The 24,608-nt window shown below is 40.3% G+C and overlaps 1 protein-coding gene across 1 annotated transcript; it reads right to left on the bottom strand.

Annotated features, from left to right (window-relative positions):
- Positions 1 to 22,124: 22,124 nt before the first annotated feature.
- LOC104087068 (pectinesterase-like) lies at positions 22,125 to 24,306 on the bottom strand. Its single transcript, XM_009591460.4, has 2 exons — positions 23,298 to 24,306; positions 22,125 to 23,003 (listed from the first exon to the last, which is right to left on the bottom strand). Exons 1-2 carry the CDS (start codon positions 24,253 to 24,255, stop codon positions 22,315 to 22,317), a joined length of 1,647 nt encoding a protein of 548 aa, XP_009589755.2. The 5' UTR covers positions 24,256 to 24,306; the 3' UTR covers positions 22,125 to 22,314.
- Between the last annotated feature and the right edge of the window lie 302 nt (positions 24,307 to 24,608).

Here is a 24,608-nt window from a genome sequence, read left to right as displayed (position 1 = left end):
TAGCCCGCCAAACCCAGGAAACTTCGGATCTCTATAGTTGATGTGGGTCTAGGCCAGTTCTGGACTGCCTCAATCTTCGTAGGATCCACCTGAATACCTTATAATGATACAACATGACCTAAGAAAGCAATTGAACTCAACCAAAACTCGCATTTTGAGAACTTAGTATATAACTGGCTATCTTTCAGAGTCTGAAGAACGATCCGAAGGTGCTGCTCATGCTCCTCTCGACTGTGGGAATAGATCAAGATATCATCAATAAGCACAACCACAAAGGAATCCAAGTAGGGTTTGAACACCCGATTCATCAAATCCATGAATGCTGCTGCGGTATTTGTCAGCCCAAATGACATCTCTAGAAATTCATAATTCCCATACCGAGTCCGAAAAGTTGTCTTAGGAACATCGGATGCCCTAATCCTCAACTGATGGTAGCTAGATCTCAAATCAATCTTTGAAAACACCTTGGCACCCTGAAGCTGATCAAATAAATCATCAATCCCCGGCAATGGATACTTGTTCTTGATGGTAACTTTGTTCAACTGCCGATAATCTATACACATCCTCATCGATCCATCTTTCTAATTCACAAACGACATAGGTGCACCCCAGAGCGAGACACAAGGTCTAATGAAGATCTTATCAAGCAAATCTTGCAACTGCTCCTTCAATTCTTTCAACTCTGGCGGGGCCATGCGATATGGCGGAAGGGAAATAAGCTAAGTGCCTGGAGCCAAATCAATGCAGAAATTAATATCCCTGTCGGGTGGCATTCCCGGCAGGTCTACAGGAAACACCTCTGGAAACTCACGAACAACCGGCACCGAATCTATGGAAGGGACCTCCGCACTAGAATTGCGGACATAAGCCAAATAAGCTAGACACCCCTTCTTGACCATATGTCGTGCCTTCACATAAGAGATAACCCTGCTGGCAGAATGGCGAAGATTCCCTCTCCACTCTAATCGAGGCAACCCCTGTAAGGCTAAGGTCACCGTCTTGGCATGACAATCTAATATAGCATGATAAGGTGACAGCCAATCCATACCTAGTATGACATCAAAATCAACCATGTCAAGAAGAAGAAGATCTACACGACTCTCAAGACTCCCAATGGTGACCTCACATGAACGATAAACACGATCTATAATAATAGCATCCCCCACTGGTGTGGACACATACACAAGAGCACTCAAAGAATCACGAGGCACAACCAAATAGGAAGAAAAACAGGATGACACATAGGAATAAGTAGATCCCATATCAAATAGAACTAAAGCATCTCTACTGCAAACTGAAATAGTACCTGTGATAACAGTGTCAGATGACTCAGCCTCAGGCCTGGCTGGGAAATAAAAACACCGAGGCTGGGCCTCACCACCCTAAACTACGTCCCTGGGACGGACTATAACTGGCTGGTCTCCACCTCTAATGGCTTGACCTCCACCTCTAACAGTCTGGCCTCTACCTATGGCTGTCTTACCCCTTCCTTTGGCTGACTGAGTAGGTGGTGCAGCAACTGGTGCCGGAACCATGGCACGAGAACTCTGATGATGTGAATTTCCCATTGCTTGAGGGCAAAATCTAGCAATGTGCCCCAGATCACCACAAGTATAAAATAACCTCGGCTGATGTGTTTGCTGACCCTGAAACTGACCCTGTCGACCCGAATAACTACCCTAATAACTCTGGAGTGGAGGTGCACTAATAGGAGCTGGTGGTGCACTGTAGGCTAGCTGGTCGAAATAATGCATCTGAGGGCCACGACCACCTGAGGCACCATGGGATGCCTAGAGTGCTAAATAAAACGGCCTGGGAGGATGGCCTCTACCAAAAGTACTCCTGCCTCTAGATGAGGCACCGCTGAACTCACCGGAATGACGAGATCTCTGGTCAGACCCCTGACCTCCCTGAGTAAGAACCATTTCGACTCGTCTGGCGACATTAGCAGCCGCCTGAAAAGAAATCTCACTCCTAGTCTCCTTAGCCATCTGCAATCTGATAGGCTGAGCAAGTCCATCAATAAACCTCATCACCCTCTCTCTATCTATCTATCTCTCTCTCTATCTCTCTCTCTCTCTCTCTCTCTCTCTCTCTCTCTCTCTCTCGGTGGGAAGCAGAAGAATGGCATGACGGGCCAAATCCACCAAATAGGTCTCATACTGAGTAACAGTCATACTGCCCTGCTGGAGACGCTCAAACTGACTGGTTCCGCCAAGAAATGGTGGAGAGATTACTTGTTGACCAGACCAGTTGGGTCGCCTGCTCTTACTTGGGATCAGTTCTCTCAGCTCTTCATAGAGAAGTTTCTGGGGATCCTCTGAAGGATCCACTATACCCATGTTTCATAGAACCTCGTGACAGCTGTCAAGATACTCATGGGATCCTCTGAAGGAGCACCACTGAAGTGAATAGGAAAGTGCTTGGTAAACCTGTCCAATCTCCATAAAGCCTCAGAAGACATAGTTGGCCCATCTCCGACCTGTGCCACAGTAACCGGATGACCTAATCTGACTGGCTGAGCTGCTGGAGCCTGATACTGGGGAGCTATCTGCTCCAGAGTGGGAGTGGTGGGAGTCTGGGCTCCTCCTCCAGCCTGAGAGACTGCTGGTGCCATGGGAAATGCGCCAGTCTGGGCAACCTAGTGCTCTGATACTAACTGTCACGACCCGAAATGTTTTACTGACGGAACCGTGATGGCGCCTAACATTTCACTTGCCAGGCAAGCCAACGTTAGAGAATCATTAAACCAATTCCTTATTTCCATTCAGTAAATAACAATAATTAACTAAGATAAAATATAATAAGTACGAAATATAATAAAACTGTATTAAGTACTACCACCTGGATCTGGGGTCAAAATTCATGAGCATTCTAGAATTTGCTATAAATAATAGTCAGAAAGAAATACAACTGTCTGAATGAAAGAAACCGCATAACAGAAAAGATAGATGGGGACTTAAAGATCTGTGAACGCCGACATATCTACCTTGAGTCTACGGACAGCGGACCAATAGCAAAATCTCGATCAACCCAAGCCGGTATCAAAATCTGCACAGAAAGTGTAGAGTACAGTATCAGTACAACCGACCCCATGTACTGGTAAGTGTCGAGCCTAACCTCGACGAAGTAGTGATGAGGCTAAGGCAAGGCACCTACAAATCAACCTGTACAATTTAACAGTGTATATGCAAATAACAGAAATGAAGAACTAAACAGGAAATGTCGGGAGAGGAACATACTGAGGGGAATACAAGATAAAGAACTACAACAAAATGATCACCATAGCAGTCCATTACCATGAATCAACAGGAATAGTGGATACAGGAAGGAAAAATGCACGGTATCACCCTTCGTGATTTTACTCTCAATCTCACCATAAAAATCAATAAAAATGGCACGGCATCACCCTTCATGCATTAACTCTCATATCATGGCACGGCATCACCCTTCGTGCTTTTACACTCACAATATGGCACAGCATCACCCTTCATGCTTTTACACTCACAATATAGCACGGCATCACCCTTCGTGCATTAACACTCACAATATGGCACAGCATCACCCTTCGTGCATTAACTCTCATATCATGGCACGGCATCACCCTTCGTGCATTAACACTCTCCATTACCATAATGCAATGCATAAATAATAACAGGGAGATAGAATAATAAGTACAAACCTTACTTCAACATTTATTTCCACAATATAAATCTCAACTTTTTAAATAAATACTCGATTACCGATAGAAAATCCGTAAACATGATAATGACGATCAATCTAACAACACTAGTATAAACATGTAGCTATTAGGCATAGGAAGAGACAATATAAGAAAACAGAAGAAACATGGAAAAACCGGTAAATTGGCGACGCATAAGTACTCGTCACCTCACATATATGCCGCTCACATGAATTTCACTTAGCAAATAATCTAAGATTCCTAATTCCCTCAAGTCAAGGTTAGACACAACACTTACCTCGCTCTGCAAGAAATGGAATGGGTAATTGAAAGAAAATGGTTTAGAATCACTTACCAACAATTTGGGGAAGAAATGACTGTTGAAAAATCGCCTCTCACCGTTTGGTTTTTGAAAAATAATGAGCTTTTGGCTAAAATCTCGTTTTTGGGTTCTGCTAAGTGTTGTGCGACAGTGTTCATCGCGTTCGCAAAGTGTATGGGAAGTCAAGCCTTTGTGTTTGCGAGACAGTGCTCGTATTCGCGTAGGCAACCCTTCCCTGGTCTTCATGTTCACGAGTCATTGTTCGCGTTCGCGATTAAGAATAAGTTGTCTGCCCCTCCCCAGTGCCTAACACTACGTGTTCGCGAGGGGATTGTCGCATTCGCGAAGGGTAAGGCCCCCATCGCTTCGCGTTCGTGACCAAGCCTTCACGGTCGCGAAAAAGAAATCCTCAGCTACCCAGTTTACTCTTTGCATTCGCGAGAGTACCTTCGCGAACGCGAAGAAGGACATGCCAGAACACAGACTCTGCAGATAAACCAGATTTCCAAAGTCCAAAACATCTCGTGGCCTATCCAAAACTCACCCGAGCCATCGGGGCACCAAACCAAACATGCACACAAGTCTAAAAACATCATACGAACTTGCTCGCCCGATCAAATCGCCAAAATAACACCTAGAACCATGATTTCATCTTTAATTTTATCATCTAATTTGTGATTTGTGGTGAGAAATTGGGGAAAGAGAGGAAGAACTCTTGAGTTAGAATTTTGAGGTTTTTAATGGGATTTTGTTATCGAATTTGAGTAATTTTGGTATGGTTAGGATCGTGAGTGAATGTGCTTTAGGGTTTTGTGACTTTTATCAAATTTCGAGACGTAGGCCCAGGGGCCGGTTTGAGTCTATTTTAGATTTTGGCTTATAATTTTGTATTTTCCTTGTGGAATTGATTCTTTTAGCATATGTTAATTATATCGTACTGCTTGTGGCTAGATTCGGGGTGTTTGGAGATTGATTCGAGGGGCAAAGGCATTGCGGAGTAGGATTTTGTGCGGTTTGAGGTAAGTAACAGTTTTAAATCTGGTCCTGAGGATATGAAACCCAGGATTATTGTATTATGTGAGTATTTTGGAGGTGACGCACATGCTAGGTGACGGGCATGCACCGTGGGAATTGGGACCTGGTCCATTCCGTGAAACTGGAAAGTTAAATAAGCTTATTGTTAGCTATGTGCCCTTACTGTGCTATAGAAATTTGACAGTGAATCATGTTAGAAATCATGCTTAGGCTATGTGTTGGTGTTGTAAAGACCCCCAGCGGTCGTGATACCTGTTGAACCTTCCTGCTTATTGCTACTTGTAATCAGTCATAATTTACTTGTTTATTTTATCTCAGTCTCTATTGTTCATTATTGATGCATCATATCATTTTGTTTGGGATGATTTCATGATTATTGAGAGCCCGAGAGACTGGAGAGATCTATGATTGAATGAGGCCGAGGGCCTTATTGTGAGATATTATATTATAGCATGTGAGTTGTCCGTGCAGAACGTGAGTTGTCTGTGCGGATCCAGATATTATACTATAGCACATGAGTTGTCCGTGCAGCACGTCAGTTGTTCGTGCGGATTATAGCGCTTGGGCTGTAGGAGCCCCTCCGGAGTCTGCACACCCCCAGTGAGCGCAGGTACCTATTGAGTGTGAGTACTGAGGGCTGAGAGCTGAGTGACTTAGTTGTTGTGACGAGGTGAGTGACTGTTGCCCTGAAAGGTTGTACTTGCTTTTTCATTTGTTGATGCACTTAGTTGCTATCCGTCATTGTCGTGAAATTTTCAAAAGATTCTATATCCGGATTTACCTGCACTTTAATTGTATAAAACTGATTTGATTTGAACTGCCGGATTTGAAAGCATGTCTATTCTTTGCTGGAATTATTGAAAATGAATTGTATTTGTATAGCTCGTCACTACCTTCTCAGTTCCTTATTTATTAATGTTACTTGCTGAGTTGGTTGTACTCATGCTACACCCTGAACTTCATGTGCAGATCCAGGTGTGTTTGATCACAGAGGTTGTTGAGTTCGTGCGCGATCGAGTAATGGAGACTACGAGGTAGTTGTTGGTGTCTGCAAACCTTGTCTCTCCTTCTATCTTTCTTTCTTTTCTATACTGATACTTAGACACTGTTTGTATTAGACTGGATATCTAGATGCTCATGACTCAGTGACACCCCGATGTCGGGCTATTTTTCCACACTTATGCTTTGGGTTTTACCCCGTTTTTATGAAAGACTTCGGTTATTTTTAAATATATTAATTCATTTCTGTTAAATGTTGAAAGTGTTTTGGAGATGTCGGCTTGCCTAGAATCATGATAAGTGCCATCACGGCGGGTTAGATTTTGGGTCGTGACAAACACTAGTATAATATGATAGAGCTTTCTTAATTGATATGTAAAACTCATAAACTTTCATGCATAATATACTCGATCTGTATAATATATACTAGAGTAGTATAATATACTATTTGAGTATAATATACTAGATCATTATATTATACTGGATCAGTATAATATATTGAATGCTGCTATATTCTATGTGATAAGTTCCCAATATATTTAACTGAGTATTAGATAGAAAATTTGATAGATATATGTATTTCGAAAAAACAAAAATTATTATATAATTGCAGCAAAGTATGTTATTATAGAAGATACAAAGATTACGGTCATTTTAACTTCGAATCAAGAAACAAAAAAAATAGACACTAATAATATTTTGAGAAACAAGAATCTCGAGCAAATTATTCTGGATTACAATCAGTTTTTTGAATGAGCATATGCAACCTTATTCTATAAAATCAATCATTCATTTTCCTATATTTTCTTGCATAAGGATGAAATACTACTGAATTTCTGCAATTTGTTTTGTTATGCCCATATCTTTTACAACGGCCACATCTTGATTCCTTCTTGAATTATGCACAGGAAACATGTCTATTATTCTGTCTTCTTCCTAGCATAACTTTTGCATCTCGGAGGCTTAGTGATTTTTGATTTAATAGTATCTGGTATAACCCATGTTGTTGGATCACCTACAGAATTTACTTGCCTTTCATATGTTTTCAACCAAAAGTCCCTTGTATAATAGGCTGACAAGAAAGCCGATTTCTTTTGATATATTATAACGACCCGATCGGTCGTTTTACTTTCTAGAACCCTGTTCCTCTAAATAAAACTTTTCGTATGAGCTTTTATTAATTTATGACTTGCGGGGATGGTTGGTTCGGGATTTGGAAGGGTTCGGATTGAAATCGGAACACTTGGTTCCTTAAGGTTGGATAAAAATGTCAAGTTTAACTTTGGTCAACATTTTGAGTAAATGACCTCGGAATCGGGATTTGATGGTTCCAATAGGTTTGTATGATGATTTTGGACTTGAGCGTATGTTCGGATCGAGTTTTGGATGACCCTGGAGCGTTTTGGAGCCTAATAGTGAAAGTTGGTTCTTGAAGGTTTTAGAAGTTCTTTAAATTTGGTTGGGAGTGGGTATTGATGATATCGAGGTCCAAACAGAATTCAGAGATAGGGAATAGTTCTGTAATGCCATTTAAGACTTGCACGCAAAATTTGGTGTCATTCCGAGTAGTTTAAGTACGTTTCGGCGCATTGGAAGTAAATTGAAGAACTTGAAGTTCTTAAGTTTAATTGAATTGGTTTTGGGGTGTAATTCTTTGTTTTTATGATGTTTCTGGCATTGCGAGATTTCAAGCGAGTCCGTTTTATGATTCAAAACTTGTTGGTATGTTCGGTCGGGGCCCCGGGGGCCCCGAGTGTCAATCGGACGAGGCTCAGATCAAGGTGAGAATTTCGAGCAACAGCTGAAGCATCAGGTCTGTCACAATCGCACCTGCGCTTGGCCAGCCGCATGTGCGAGCCAAGCCTCGCAGAAGCGGCCAAGGAAAGACAGCCCAGGTTCCGTAGGTGCAGCCTATCTTCCACATAAGCGGGACCACAGAAGCGGAAACCCGTTCGCAATAGCGATACCAGCCGGCCCAGGGGTGTTCCACAGAAGCGGACTCTTGTCCGCAGAAGCGAGGGCGCAGGTGCGGCCCTATGACCATAGGTGCGGAAATCGCTGTAGGCAGTGAACTTCATTTAATACGGGACTTAGGCATTTTCTCCCATTCTTCACACATTTGGGCGATTTTAGAGCTTCAAAAAGGGAGACTTCAACCTAGCAATTGAGGGTAAGTAATTCCTACCTTAATGTGAGTTTAATACATAGATTATGGGTAGATTGCAACATGAAAATTGGTAGAAATCGTGGGTTTAGATGAAAAACCTAGGGTTTAATAAAAATGAGATTTTACCACGAAAATGATTATGAAACTTAATGAAAATCATATATTTATGTTCCTAAGGTTATGGGTAACAACTTTCCTTAAAGGTTTCTGGAATCCGGGTATGTGGGCCAGGGGTGAATTTTAGGAATCTTGCAATTTGGGTTGGGTAATCACTCTAATAGTGCAGATATGAACTTTTGAGCATAGATTGATTGATTTATGTAATGTTTGACTAGTTTCGAGTCGTTTGGCATCAAATTTGGAGGTCTGGGCGCATTCTTGAATTGGGAAGTAGGCTTGAGACGAGGTAAGTCTCTTTTCTAACCTGGTAAGAGGGAATTTACCCCATAGGTAAATTATAACTAATATGTGCTCCTACGTGTGGGGGCTACGTACGTACGAGGTGACGAGAGTCCGTACATAGCTACTAATTATGTTATTGCCCGGGTAGTCTAGGACCCATACCATGCTATACTTGAAATGTTTGCACTCCCATTTGTTGATTTAATTGCTTAAGGCATATTGGAAGTTGATAAAAGAATTTAAAAAGGTTAAAATTACTTACTTAAAGTTGCGAATGGAACACTTCACTATAAATGAGAATTTGTGTGTTATTTAAAATGTTTTCTATTTGTGGAGCAGGTCGAACGCCTCGGTAGCAAATAGATACATCTATGGTTTGTGTCGTTAGACCCTCGGTAGTGCACAGTTTAAATATTATGTTGGATCGGGCCGTAAGACCTCGGCATAATATGTGCATGAAAAGCTTTGGAACTATTCATGATTTACATTGCTTAAAATGCCTTGAATTACAAGCTGTTAAATAATAAAACTAAGCTTGGGATTTAATACTTGCGAAAGAAGAATTTACTATTTCTTGTTATTGAGCTTTCAGTATTGTTCATGAAATCCATGCTTAGTATATATTTGATATATCATTGTTGGCCCATAGTAAGTGTCAAAGTCGACCCCTCGTCACTACTTCTTCGAGGTTAGACTAGATACTTACTGGGTACATGTTGTTTATGTACTCACGCTACACATCTGCACTTGATTATGCAGTATCTGAGGCAGGTGCATCTGGTTACCAGTATGGTGAGTAGATTTGATCCCCATCTCGAGACTTCACGGTGAGCTGCCTTCCGAGCCGTTCTGCAGCAGCTGGAGTTTCCCTTATGTTTTATTTTCTGTCTATTTCCTTTCAGACAGTAGGTTAGTGTTCTTTTGTATATTCTACTAGATTTCCCACATACTTGTGACACCAGGTCTTGGCAGATACACTTGTATACTTATGCTTTTGGATTTATTTACATGATTACGATTTGTACTTGTTTGCTTCCGTTTAATTATGTCATATTTGCAAATTTCAAAATCTTTTTTTAACAAATGATGAAATTTTATCCACTTAGTAACTTATTTAAATGGGAAACCCTTAGTTTGGGTCGTGACAACATGGTATCAGAGCGCTAGGTTCACGTAAGTCTCATAAGTTATGGGCAGACCTAATAGAGTCTGACGGATCAGTGCAGAGACGTCCGCGCTTATCTTCGAGAGGCTATAGGGTGTTAGAAAACTACTCTTTATTTATCTCCTATCATGCCGTTGATGGTATACTAAGTTTATTTTCACACAGGTGGTGAGAAAGCGTACGGCGGATGTTCCAGACCCGGGAGGAGCTGCTCCCCCCATTGCTAGAGGCCGGGGGAGGGCACCGACTCGAGATAGGGGACAAGGACATCCCATAGTTGCCCCAGTTGCACCACCAGCGGATCCAGTGGAGGATCCCATCATTGAGGAGCAGGGCAAGGTGCCTGCAGAAGAGCCAGCCCCGGTAGATTTCATGTCAGCACCAGGCTTCAGGAGGTCATGGGTTGTATGTTGTAATTCATGGACACTATGACTCAGGCTGGTTTATTTCCAGAGAACCCCGCCACCTCTCAGGAGGGAGGGAGAGCACATACCCCAAACACTCAGGCTCCTGGGGATGTAGCTGTTGTATATCATACCCCTGGCACTCTCCCCATGGGCGGAGCCCAGCCAGTCACAACAACTGTACCTGAGCCTAGACTAGCTGCGGCCGGCGAGCCGCAGAAGCTTTTAGACAGATGGATTAGGTTACACCCTCAAATCTTCGGGGGTGCGAGGAATGAGGATCCTCAAGACTTTATTGATAGGTACAGGGACAGACTGCACAACATAAGGATATTGGAGTCTCACGGGGTCGATTTCACAACCTTTCTATTGGAGGGCCGAGCACGTAGGTGGTGGCAGTCTTATCTTCTTGGTAGACCAGCAGATTCTCCTCCCATGACTTGGGACCATTTCACACACCTATTCTTGTACAGGTATATTCCACCCTCTCAGAGGGGAGAGTTGCGATTCTAGTTTGAGCAGCTCCAGCAGGGTCAGATGTCCATGACCGATTATGAGGCGAGGTTATTTGAGTTGTCTTGTCATGCACTCATGATACTCCCTACTGAGGTGGAGTAGGTGCGGAGGTTTGTTGTGGGGTTGCACTCAAGTATTCAGGCTAGTATGTCCCGAGAGGTAGAGATGGGGGCTTTCTACTAGCTAGTAGTGGAGATTTCTCAGAGGATCGAGGGTTATCGCCAGAGGGGAAGGGAGAAGATGCAGCAGAACAAGAGGGTCCGTTACTACGGGAAGTTCAAAGGTGCCCCAGCTGGGGGTAGAAATCAGTTCAGGAGGAATCAGTCCAGTAAGCCCCTATATCCAACATCGTCGCCTCCATAGGGTGCTCCAGCACGGCCCCATTTTAGCGCTATGACGGAGAGTCCTTACCGACCGCCAGTTGTTCAGGGTCCTTCCAGTGGGTACTTCGGTCATCAGGGTTCTTCTAGTACTTACTTCAGTTCCATGCCAGAGAGTTCATATTGCCCACCAGCTATTCAGGGTTCTTCCGGTGGGTATTCAGGCCATCAGGGTCAGACTTCAGGGCGGCAGATCACCGCGCCAAGAGGTTGTTTTGAGTGGATATTAGTCCTGTGAGGAGATTTTTCCCCAGGCTTCGGGGCAAGGCAGTTCAGCAAGGCCAGCAGCCCATGATTACAGCTCCAGTTTCCACACCAGCCATCCGGCCACCCAGAGGCAGAGGACAGGTGGGTAGAGGTTGTCCTAGAGGTGGAGGTCAGGCAAGCGGAGGCCAGCCAAGGGGCGCTTCAGCCAGATTTTATGCTTTTCCGGGCAGACCAGATACAGTGGCCTCAGATACCATAATCACAAGTATTATCTATGTCTGCGGTAGGGATGCTTCAGTATTATTTGATCCAGGATCTACCTATTCGTATATGTCATCCCTATTTTCTCATTTTTTGGATATTCCACGTGAGTCCTTGGGTATTCCTATTTATGTGTCCATTTCTGTGGGCGATTCTGTTGTTGTGGATCGGATATATCAGTTGTGTGTGGTTACATTTTGTGGATATGAGACTTGGGCGGATCTTTTGTTGCTTGATATGGCCGATTTTGATGTTATCTTGTCATGGACTACCTATCCCCATATCATGCCATCCTTGATTGCCATGCCAAGACTGTAACTTTAGCAACGCCATAGTTTCCAAGATTGGAGTGGAAGGGTTTATCTGTTAGTACATCTAGTCGAGTTATCTCTTTTCTGAAGGCTCGACATATGGTCGAGAAGGGGTGTTTGACTTATCTAGCCTATGTTCGGGATACTATCGCAGAGTCTCCGACGATTGATTCATTGCCAGTAGTCCAGGAGTTCACCGATGTGTTTCCTTCTGACCTTCCAGGCATGCCACCAGATCGTGATATTTATTTCTGTATTGACTTGGCTCCAAGCACTCAGCCTATATCTATCCCACCGTACCGTATGGCTAGAAAAGAATTGAAGGAGTTGAAGGAACAGCTTGAGGAGTTGTTAGCAAAGGGGTTCATCAGGCCGAGTGTATCACCTTGGGGTACACCAGTATTATTTGTGAATAAGAAAGATGGGACTATGCGGATGTGTATTGATTACCGCCAGTTGAACAAAGTCACCATTAAGAACAAGTACCCGTTGCCACGTATTGATGATTTGTTTGACCAGTTGTAGGGTGCTAGGGTGTTCTCTAAGATCGACTTGAGGTCAGGGTATCATCAGTTGAAGATTTGGGACTCAGATGTTCCGAAGACTGCTTTATGTACTAGATATGGCCATTATGAGTTTCTAGTGATGTCCTTCGGCTTGACCAATGCCCCAGCGGCATTTATGGATTTGATGAACAGGGTGTTCATACCTTATATTGACTCGTTCGTCATTGTATTCATTGATGACATCTTGATCTACTCACGTAGCGTGGGGAGCACGAGCAGCATTTGAGAGTAGTGCTCCAGACTTTGCGTTAACAGAAGTTGTATGCTAAGTTCTCCAAGTGTGAGTTTTGGTTAGATTCTATGGCATTCTTTGGGCATGTTGTATCAGGCGAGGGTATTAAGGTGGACCCCAAGAAGATTGAGGCAGTTCAGAGTTGGCCTAGTGCCACTTCGGCGGCTGAGATCAGGGGTTTCCTGGGGTTAGAAGGTTATTATCGCCGGTTTGTGAAGGGCTTTTCATCCATTGCAGCACCTTTGACTAGATTGACCCAGAAGAGTGCTCTATTCCATTGGTCCAATTATTTTGAGGCTAGCTTTCAGAAGTTCAAGATGGCCTTGACTACAGCACCAGTTCTAGTGTTGCCTTCCGATTCGGGGATGTATACTATGTATTACGACGCTTCACATGCTGGCTTGGGTTGTGTATTGATGCAGAGCATATGCTTCCCGTCACCTGAAGCCCCATGAGAAAAATTATCATGTGCACGATTTGGAGTTGGCCGCGATTGTTCATGCTCTTAAGATTTTGAGGCATTATCTATATGGGGTACCTTGTGAGGTGTACACTAATCACCGCAGTTTGCAGCACTTGTTCAAGTAAAGGGATCTTAATTTGAGGCTGCGCAGATGGCTTGAGTTACTGAAGGACTATGATATCACTATTCTTTATCATCCGGGCAAGGCGAATGTGGTCACGCATGCCTTGAGCAGAAAGGCAGAGAGTATGGGTAGCTTGGCATTTATTTCAGCAGAGGAGAGACCACTAGCCTTGGACATTCAGTCCTTTGCTAACAAACATGTGAGGTTGGATATTTCAGAGCTCAGCCGAGTTCTTGCATGTGTTGTTGCTCAGTCTTCACTATTGGAGCAGATCAAGGCTTGACAGTTTGATGATCCGCACTTGGTGGTTCTTATAGAGACGGTACTACAGGGTGGTGCCAAGGAGGTTTCTATTGGCGAGGATGGTGTTCTGCGACTCTAAGGTCGTCTATGTGTTCCTAATGTCAATGACATAAGGGAGAGGATTCTAGAGGAGGCGCACAGTTCTCGATATTCCATTCACCCAGGTGCTACAAAGATGTATCGCGACCTGAAGCAGCATTTTTGTTGGGCGGATGAAGAAAGATATAGTTGAGTATGTAGCTAGATGCTTAAACCCAGCATGTTAAGTATGAGCACCAGAGGCCAGGAGGCCTACTCCAGTAGATGACTATACCCGAGTGGAAGTGGGATCACATCACTATGGACTTCGTGGTTGGGTTACCGCGGACTTTGCGGAGGTTTGATGCAGTTTGGGTCATTGTAGACAGATTGACCAAGTCGGCACACTTTATTCCTGTGATGACTACATAAACCTCAGAGAGATTGACCCAGATTTATATCCAGGAGATAGTTCGGTTGTATGGTGTGCCCGTTTCCATCATTTCACACAGAGGTCCTTGATTTACATCACATTTTTGGAGAGTGGTACAGAGTGAGTTGGGGACCCGCGTAGAGCTCAACGCAGCATTTCATCCGCAGACCGACAGTTAGTCGGAGCGGACAGTTTAGATATTAGAGGACATGCTCAAAGCATGTGTGATTGATTTTGGAGGGTAGTGGCATCGATTCTTGCCTTTGGCCGAGTTTGTTTACAATAACAGCTATCAGTCCAGCATTGAGATAGCTCCATTCGAGGCCTTGTATGGTCGGTAGTGTCGTTCTCCCATTGGGTGGCTTGCGTCCGGCGGGGCTAGGTTGTATGGGACTGATTTGGTGAAGGATGCCTTGGAAAAGGTAAAATTGGTTCAGGAACGGCTTCGCACAGCTCAGTCCTGACAGAAGAGTTACGCGGATCAGAAGGCGTGTGATTTATCATTTTTGGTGGGCGAGGTTCTCTGAAAGTCTCACCAATGAAGGGGATTATGATATTTGGAAAGAATGGCAAGTTGAGACCAAATTTTATAGGCCCATTTGAGGTGTTGAGGCGAGTTGGGAAGGTTGCTTATGAGCTTGCTTTGCCTCCCAGTCTATCGGGAGTTCACCCGGTTTTTCACATGTCGATGCTCCGGAGGTATCATCCCGACTTGTCGCATGCGTTAAGACTTCAGCACGATTCAGTTAGATGAGAGGCTGGGTTATGAAGAGGAGCCAGTTGCCATTGTTGATAGGCAGGATCACCAGTTAAGATCCAAGAGGATTTCTGCAGTAAAGGTTCAGTGGAGGGGCCAACCAGTCGAGGAGGCGACCTGGGAGTCCGAGGATATGCGGAGAAGATATCCACACTTATTTAGCACTCCAGGTATGAATCTAAACCCGTTCGAGGACGAACATTTGGTTAAAATGTGGAGAATGTAACGACCCGACCGGTCGTTTTACTTTCTAGAACCTTGTTCTGCTAAATAAGACTTCATGTATGTGCTTTTATTAATTTATAACTTGCGGGGATGGTTGGTTCGGGATTTGGAAGTGTTCGGGTTGAAATCGGAACACTTAGTTCCTTAAGGTTGGCTAAAAAGGCCAAGTTTGACTTTGGTCAACATTTTGAGTAACCGACCTCAGAATCGGGATTTGACGATTCCAATAGGTCTGTATGATGATTTCGGACTTGAGCGTATGTTCGTATCGGGTTTTGGATGACCCAGGAGCGTTTTGGCGCCTAATAGTGAAAGTTGGTTCTTGAAGGTTTTAGAAGTTCTTTAAATTTGGTTGGGAGCGGGTTTTTGTGATATCCAGGTCCAAATGGAATTTAGAGACCGGGAATAGTTCTGTAATGCCATTTAAGACTTGCACGCAAAATTTGGTGTCATTCCGAGTAGTTTAAGTACATTTCGGCGCATTGGAAGTAAATTGAAGAAATTGAAGTTCTTAAGTTTGATTCAATTGGTTTTGGGGTGCGATTCTTAGTTTTGATGATGTTTCGGGCATTCTGAGAGTTCGAGCGAGTCCGTTTTATGATTCCAAACTTGTTGGTATGTTCGGGCGGGGCCTCGGGGGCCCCCGAGTGTCAATCGGATAAGGCTCGGACCAAGGTGAGAATTTCGAGCAACAGCTGAAGCATCATGTCTGTCATAATCGCACATGCGCTTGGCCAGTCACAGGTGCGAGCCAAGGCTCGCAGAAGTGGCCAAGGAAGGGCAGCCTAGGTTCTGCAGGTGTGGTCCATTCTCCGCAGAAGCGGAAACCCATCCGCAAAAGCGGTGCCAATAGGCCCAGGGGAGTTCCACAGAAGCGGTCCTATGACCGCAGGTGCAGCCCTATGATCGCAGGTACGGAAATCGCTGGAGGCAGTGAACTTCATTTAATATGGGACTTAGGCATTTTCTCTCATTCTTCACACATTTGGGCGATCTTAGAGCTTCAAAAAGGGAGACTTCAACCTAGCTATTGAGGGTAAGTAATTCCTACCTTAATATGATTATGGGTAGATTTCAACATGAAAATTGGTAGAAAATCATGGGTTTAGATGAAAAACCTAGGATTTAATAAAAATGAGATTTTACCACGAAAATGATTATGAAACTTAGTGAAAACCATATATTTATATTCCTAAGCTTATGGGTAACAACTTTCTTCAAATATTTCTGGAATCCGGGTATGTGGGCCAGGGGTGAATTTTAGGAATCTTGCAATTTGGGTTGGGTAATCACTCTAATAGTGGAGATATGAACTTTTGAGCATAGATTGATTTATTTATGTAATGTTTGACTAGTTTTGAGTCGATTGGCATCAAATTTGGAGGTCTGAGCGCATCCTTAAATTGGGAAGTAGGCTTGAGACGAGATAAGTCTCTTTTCTAACCTTGTAAGAGGGAATTAACCCCATAGGTAAATTTTAACTAATATGTTCTCCTACGTGTGGGGACTACGTACGTACGAGGTGACGAGAGTCCGTACATAGCTACTAATTATGCTATTGCCCGGGTAGTCTAGGACACATACCATGCTATACTTGAAATGTTTGCACTCCCATTTGTTGATTTAATTGCTTAAGGCATATTGGAAGTTGATAAAAGAATTGAAAAAGGTTAAAGTTACTTACGTAAAGTTGTGAATGGAACACTTGACTATAAATGAGAATTTGTGTGTTATTTAAAATGTTTTCTATTTGTGGAGTAGGCCGAACGCCTCGGTAGCAGATAGATGCATCTATGGTTCATGTCGTTCGACCCTCGGAAGTGCACAGTTTAAATATTATGTTGGATCGGGCCGTACGACCTCGGCATAATATGCGCATGAAAATATTTGGAACTATTAATGATTTTCATTGCTTAAAATGCCTTGAATTACAAGTTGTTAAATAATGAAACTAAGCTTGGGATTTAATACTTGCAAAAGAAGAATTTACTATTTCCTGTTATTGAGCTTTCAGTATTGTTCATGAAATCCATGCTTAGTATATATTCGATATATCATTGTTGGCCCACAGTAAGTGTTAAAGTCGACCTCTCGTCACAACTTCTTCTAGGTTAGACTGGATACTTACTGGGTATATGTTACTTATGCATGCACGCTACACTTCTACACTTGATTGTGCAGGATCTGAGGCAGGTGCATCTGGTTACCATTCTGGTGCGCAAATTTGATCCCCATCTCGAGACTTCACGGTGAGATACCTTCCGAGCCGTTCTACAACAGCTGGAGCCTCCGTTATGTTTTATTTTCTGTCTATTTCCTTTCAGACAGTAGGCTAATGTTCTTTTGTATATTCTACTAGATTGCTGACATATTTGTGAAACCAGATATTGGCACACGCACTAGTAAACTTATGATTTTGGATTTATTTACATGATTACGATTTGTACTCGTTTGCTTCCGTTTAATTATGTCACATTTGCAAATTTCAAAATCTTTTTTTTAACAAATGAGGAAATGTTATTCACTAAGTAACTTATTTAAACGGGAAACCCTTAGTTTGATCAGTGTTAGCTTACCTAACAATGGTGTTGGGCGCCATCACGGCCTATGATGGAATTGGGTCGTGACATATATACTATCAATTGCAGCAATTGCATGTTCACTGGGTATCTCATCTAGCTAAAATTCAGAACAATCACATGTTCTTTTGTCTAGATCAACAATAAATTTCATACCCTCTTCTTTGACTTTGAATTTGAGTCGATCAATGGGCAATACTCTAAATGTAAAAGGTAGTTTAATTTTATCTTCCAATGTTGCTTCTGCCCAATTTGATAATTCACGGAATATTTCTTCTGCTGCTGTCCTTCTTTTATAGAACCAGATTTGTAATTTTTCTTGTATGAAATACATCATTGTTAAAAGTGGCAATTCTCTTGCACGTCTCAAAACATTATTCATTGACTCAATAATATTTGTTGTTAGCATATCATATCGTTGTCTTGGAAAATGTGAACGAGCCCATCTTCCTGGTGGTTCCTCCATTCTTATCAACAGCAGTTATTTGGGATATAAAGTCATCAAATTCTGACTGAATGTATACTCTTGCAGCACTTTGAAACAGGTTTATTACAGTGTTTCTCACTCTTCTTTTCTTTAGATTCTTCTTTAAATGATATATGAAAATACCATGGTAGCACTCAGGGAAAACTTTTGCAATGGCCTTGTGTCGATCTAACAAAAACATTAAATCTTTACGAATGCCAATTGTTTTCTTAATTCTCTGAAGTGCCATTCATATGATTCGTTATTCTCTGAATCCGCTACCCCAAATGCTATAGGAAAAATCTGATTATTTGCATCCTTTGTAACTACCACTAATAGAACACCTTTATATTTATATTTTAGAAATGTTCCATCAAAAGCAATAAAGTGGTCTACAATACTTCCACCCAGAAATTGACGCCCCATACATAAAAAATATATAAACAAACTTGTTACATTGAAAAGTAAATAAAATTTAGATTTACGATATGACAAGTTGAATGCTAATGGATATTAGCAGATGTGTGGCCACAAACACAAGAAATTTACACATTTTTTGTATCTCTCTTAATATTAGTATATGATCCTGGATTTTTTTGTTCGATCATAAACAAATATGATGGCAGTTGCTCATAATTTTCTTTTGTTGTTCCTCTTAATAAAGATATCCCTTTTTGAATAGCACGCCATGCTTTTCCATAACCAACATCTATTCCATGTGCTCTTTTCATTTTTGAAATGACAAACTTAGGCTTTACTTCAGTAGCTATGTCTCTTAAGTTGTCAATCATGTAATCTCTAATCACATTTGAAGTTGCTTGTCTTTGATGTGACTTTCTAATGTCAACCGAGCATTCATGTATTCTCTTAAATTTAACTATTTTAAAAAGTGTTGATTCCTTAATTCTTGAACCTCGAACAGTCCAACCACGCTTTTCATCAGTACATACCAAAGAGTATCTTGTATTACTTGGTTTTTTAACATAGAACTCAAAGTGGTCCTTTATTGCTGCTAAGCAAAAACATCTAATCATAGCATTTTTGTCTTGAAAGACAGACCCCAGTTTTACGTCATCCAATGTTGCATTTTCCTTTAATATTATTGATGGGGATTCTTTTGCCTTTCCTTTTGCTTTCCTTTTTCTCCCTCCAATTGTGTCTAGTGTTTTAAAGTGTTGATCTTCTACAGGAATTACACTCTCATTTTCCATTGTAATTTCATAAATCGAAATGTCTTGCTCTTCTGGTATTTCAGAAATCAGCATCAGTTGCTCTTCTGGAACATATGTGGTTCCCTTGAATAATTATTGATTTTCAATCTCCATTATTGCATTACTTTCTTGTTGTTGATCTCTAATAAAGTTTTCAGAAAGTATTTATGATATATCAACAACAAATTTGGAACCTTTGTAGTATGGATCGTTTCTTAAAAGCATCATACAGGAAGTAAGTTCTTCATCTTTTGTCACATGTATTCCCTTGCTAGTACCTAGATTGATATTAAGCCATATTGTTGCTTTAAACTTGTTCTTGTCGAACTCCATAACTTGAAAAATCTTATTAATGAATTCGTCAAATGAAGTCCCATCATTTATAAGCAGAAGCTTTATTTTATGATCTAAATACTTGTAATCTGGTGTCCATTTGCCATCGAAAGCAATAATCAAGAAATTTGTATGCATCTTGCATTTAATGTACACAAATAATTAGATATTAGGAATTTTATGAGTTTTATATATCAATTCAGAAAGCTCCAGTCTATTATTTGAATCACAGATACTTCCAGTATAATAAGCCGAAAGATTCTGAGTTTTTGATATTAATTAAGAAAAGTCCAGCATATTATACTGGGGTTATCTTTTTGCACCATTTGATGTATTATTTTTTCTGGTTTTGAATTAAAAATCCCTCCAGTATTATATGATGCACAGTTTGTATCTTTCACATATGTAATCATAAAAGTTTAGCATTTTATTCACAACATTAGGGAAACCTTAAAAATTTAGATGTGTTTCTTCTGGTTTGAATCACAGATACTTCCAGTATAATCTACTGAAATTTTCTGAGTTTTACATATTAAATTAAGAAAAGTGCAGTATTTTATACAGGTGTTTTGTTCTATACCATTTTATTCATAATTTTCTATAGTAGTTTTAATGAAAGATACTTCTAGTATAATATATTAGAATTTTATGAGTTTTACATATTAATTCAGAAAGCTCCAGCGTATTATACTTGTGTTTTATTCTGGTTTTGAATCAAGCACTATAACACCATTTTATGCAGTATTTTTCTGGTTTTGAATTAAAGATACCTCCAGTACTATATGTTGCAGACTTTATAGTTTTGACATATGTAATCATAAAAGTCTAGCATTTTATTCAAGACATTAGGGAAACCTTAAAAACTTAGATGTGCTATTCTTATTTGAATCACATATACTTCCAGTATAATCAGCTGGAAGTTTCTGAGTTTTAGATATTAATTAAGAAAAGTCCAGCATATTATACTGGCATTTTGTTCTGCACCATTTTATGTTATTTTTTATGATTTTGAATTAAAAATACCTCCAGTAATATAGCATATGTTATTTTGTAAAGAACGGCATAAATTACTTGAAATTAAATTATATTTATATATTATACAATCGCAGAATAAATATTTTTCATATAAAATTTATAATAATATCAGAACAACGCAAATTTTATTAGTTACGATCTAAATTACAAACAAGAAGATATATTATACAATTAAGCACAGATTAACGCATTGAAAAAATTCAAAATTAGCACAGATTAAAGCATTGATATCAAAGTAGAAAATTCGAAGAATCAGAAGAATAATTGAGAGCTTACTTCAATCTGTAGATTACGCTGCAAGATTCTGCTGAAACAGAGTGTGAGGTCGTGTTGCATAAATTTATAAATAGAATAGGGGTAATTTAGTCAATAACACTTTCCCGTACTAATTTAATGGCTAAATAAAGTTGACTTTTGATTATGTGCCTATATTTGATTGACCATGCGTAAAAATGGCTATTTATGAATTTTTCGCGCTTATATTTGGTACTAGGAGACCTAGGGCGCATTTGCAATGGACTAGGACTGCAATGCCTATTGTGTATCAACCCTTGTTGGAAGTTGTGGATAGAGGTGTACATGAATCAGGTTGGTTCGATTTTTATCAAAACCAAACCAAACCAACTATATCGGTTTGGATTGGTTCGGTTTTGTTTGGTTTTTCGGGTTTTTTGTTACTTAAATATTATTTCAATCTTACTTTGTCAATTTTTTTATAAGTAAATATATGTTTAGTAAAAATATAAAAAATTAACAAATATATTATCTATTAAAATATTCTTATGGGAAAATTTTCTTAGTAACACATAATAGTTATTTTTTTAGTCGTCTGACAATAATTGTTCATTGATGTACACTTTCAAGGTGAACAAAATTTAGTAATTAAACATAAAAATCAATATGATGCCTAAATAATAACAATCACTTCACATTCGAAAAAGATATAAGAATTTAATATGGAAGAACAATGAGATTGACGCATTTCATTAACACTTGATGTGAAAGTGATCATACAACCCATTATTAAAGGTTAATAAATATTGAGCAATTCATATACTATTAAATATTATATCACGCTACATAATCCCAAATATTTCTTGACATTTTTTAAAGAAAATTCTATATAAAATCTTAAAAGTATATATAAAAATTATATATTTATATATCGTTTTGGTTCGGATTTTTTTACTCAGTACCAAACCTAATCGAATTTTTTAATCGGTTTGGTTTGACTTTTCGGTTCGGTTTGTACACCCCTAGTTGTGGACTACAAGTATACATACAACAAATTGTAAGAACAATTAACCAAAATAGCCACTCATCTAACTACTTAAACTAAAAATAACCCGTAGAGGTATAATTTATGTATTATGTGTATAATTAATGTATTATATGTGTATATGACTAAAAAATGTAAACAATGAATATGACTGGAAGGGGGTTCCAAAAAGAATAAAGAAAACTGGTGATACTGAAGTATGGATGAAAACTTCTGAGCAGCATTTCAATGAAATGAAATGACACAAAATTGATCGGTTTAAGACATCTCATTGTGAACTCGATTAGTCTTCTCAATTATTCACAAAAACAAACAAGATTACTCCTTTACCTGACAACTCCGCAGCATATTATTACGAAACAAGCTTACAACCAGCAACCAAAACATACTAAAACTTCACTAGCAGTACATGAATAAGCAAATTAATGAAACAGGTTTCTCACAAGCCCTCAGTGTAAGCGACACCAGTAGATTTCAACCATACTCCTCCTTGAATCAGCTGACTTACTGTGAATTTCGTCGCCTCTGAAGCACTGAAAACATGATAACCAGGCCACTTCACTCTCTTACTAGTTCCAGCTCCAGGTCCTTTGTTCATGTACTCACCATAATATAATGTTTTCAATGCAAAATCACCATCCCATACTGACCAACCTTCTGGGTCAATATGGTCTCCAATATTGGACTGCATAAATACAGTTCGTGAGTACGCTTTCCATGGACGACCCAAATATGTCTTAACCGACCCTTTCACTGGTGCAAGGTCTGAGCTAGCAATAATGTCACAATTTTGGATTGAAGTTCCTGTATTTTGGTTTGGATCTTCACGACCTTGAGCTGTAACCATGTTCTTTTGTCCACTCCCGGGCTTTCGTGCTGCGATTTTCGAGTTTTGGAACACAACTGCAGCATTACCAAAGATGAAATCAACAGTGCCAGTGATGTAACAATCTCTATAGAATTGACGAAGGCTGTGAGTGTAGAGGGTGTCTTGGAATGCATCTATTTTGCAACGATTGATGACTGATTGATCTGCTCCAACACGAAGTGCTACTGCTTGGTGTTTTGCTGCTCCTGCTGTGTTTTGAAACTGTAGATCTTGGGCTATGAATCCATCCCCAACAGCAGCTGCAATTAAAAAGAAGTCAATAAAAGTCCAATATTATTATGCTCTTATTAGCTGAATGTGGATTTTAGTTTTCATAGCTTTAGCCAAAAGCTTCCGGTGACAGTTAAAGATTGCATTATAAGTTATCGCCGATTGACAAAGGCGTTCGTCCTTTATTTTTTTGCAGACAAACCTTTTTCGCAAAAGTTCGTCCAAAAGGGCTACTGAATTTCAAACTTCTTTGTTAGAATGAAACCTTTCATTATTTCAAAAGATAATTAAGCCAACAGTAGTGAGAAAGGAGATTTTTTTACCAACGGTTGCAGAGTTGAAGGTTGTTGCACCATCGACAACATTCAAGTTGCCAGTGATAATAGTAGTATCCATACCATCACCAACAAGCATCACATTTTTCTTCTTTTTCCCAATCTCAACATTCTCTTTGTATATTCCTTTTTTCACATATATAACATAACGAGTCTTGCCATTATCTGGAGCAGATGCAACTGCTTCCTTTACAGTCTTGAATTTTCCGCTACCATCTTTAGCCACTACAACATTGGCTGTTATGGCATTTGCAGAAAGTTGCAAAAGCCTTCTATCATTAGAAGTAACCCATGACGGCAATCCATGTGTAACTGATGGAAGATCCATGGTATTGGATGGTGCCATTTTAACCATCAAGGCTAAGGAAGTCTTTGCCCTTGCTATCAAATCCTTCAACATGGGCTTCATAATGGACTGGGCCTGAGCATTTAGCCCATCTTTGCAAGTAACATGGTTAGTCAGAATGCTACTTAGCCATGTATGGACATCAAAATGGGCTTGGGATGATAGGTTCCCAAGTGACATCATGGAGTCCATTAATCTGTCCCTTGACAAATCCATTAACTCTAGACAATCTGCTAGAGCTGCTTGCTCCTTGCCATTATTAATTCTACTGTTCACATTTCTCACTAAATCGATCGTCTCGTGGATTTTTAACGATGATTTATGCAAAACCATCTGTAACAAATCAACTGTTTTTGTGTTCATTGAACCAGCAGGTGCAACCTCAGACACCATGGCCAAGCAAGATGGCTGATCATGGGCCTGATCACAAACATCGGCTGTCAAGGAAGTTGATGGGCTACTGCCATTGATGGCCCAGATTGAAACTAATCCAACTGAGCCCACAATAGCAGCTATGGAGAGAAGAACATAGAGAGCTTTAGAAGAAGGGGATTTTGTTTTGGGAGTGTCTAACAATGGCTGAGAGGAATTAGTAGCCATGACTTAGTAACAAAGTGGAATGAGCTTGAGTTTGTTTGCTGTGAATCTTGTCATTGCAAGTGTTCTTTTATATATATAGACTAAAAGCAGCACCAAATGTCTATTTCATAATTATTTTTGCCTACAACTTGCAAGAAAATATACATAAAGTAGCTGGAATTCAATAAAGCAGCTTTAAATTATTTTTATGAGGTGGGAAAGGGATTAGGATAATTACAATAATACTTTTTCTACTTAATATGCTGCACATGTAAGTCCGATATATTGGTATTTTTTTCACTAACGCTAGTTTGTGCTTTAATATGATTGAATCTATGGATTTGTTTTTTCTCCTATTGAGTAGTGGGCATCTG

Source organism: Nicotiana tomentosiformis, chromosome 2 (genome assembly GCF_000390325.3).
Source record: "Nicotiana tomentosiformis chromosome 2, ASM39032v3, whole genome shotgun sequence".
Lineage (NCBI taxonomy): Eukaryota > Viridiplantae > Streptophyta > Magnoliopsida > Solanales > Solanaceae > Nicotiana > Nicotiana tomentosiformis.
This window is presented reverse-complemented; position numbering and strand designations above follow the sequence as displayed.

Excerpts from the sequence above, each read along its gene's own strand:
- LOC104087068 (XM_009591460.4), bottom strand. The coding sequence starts at position 24,255 with ATGGCTACTAATTCCTCTCAGCCATTGTTAGACACTCCCAAAACAAAA. Across the intron at positions 23,004-23,297 it reads CTTCAACTCTGCAACCGTTG|CTGCTGTTGGGGATGGATTC; the intron begins GTAAAAAAATCT and ends TTTTAATTGCAG.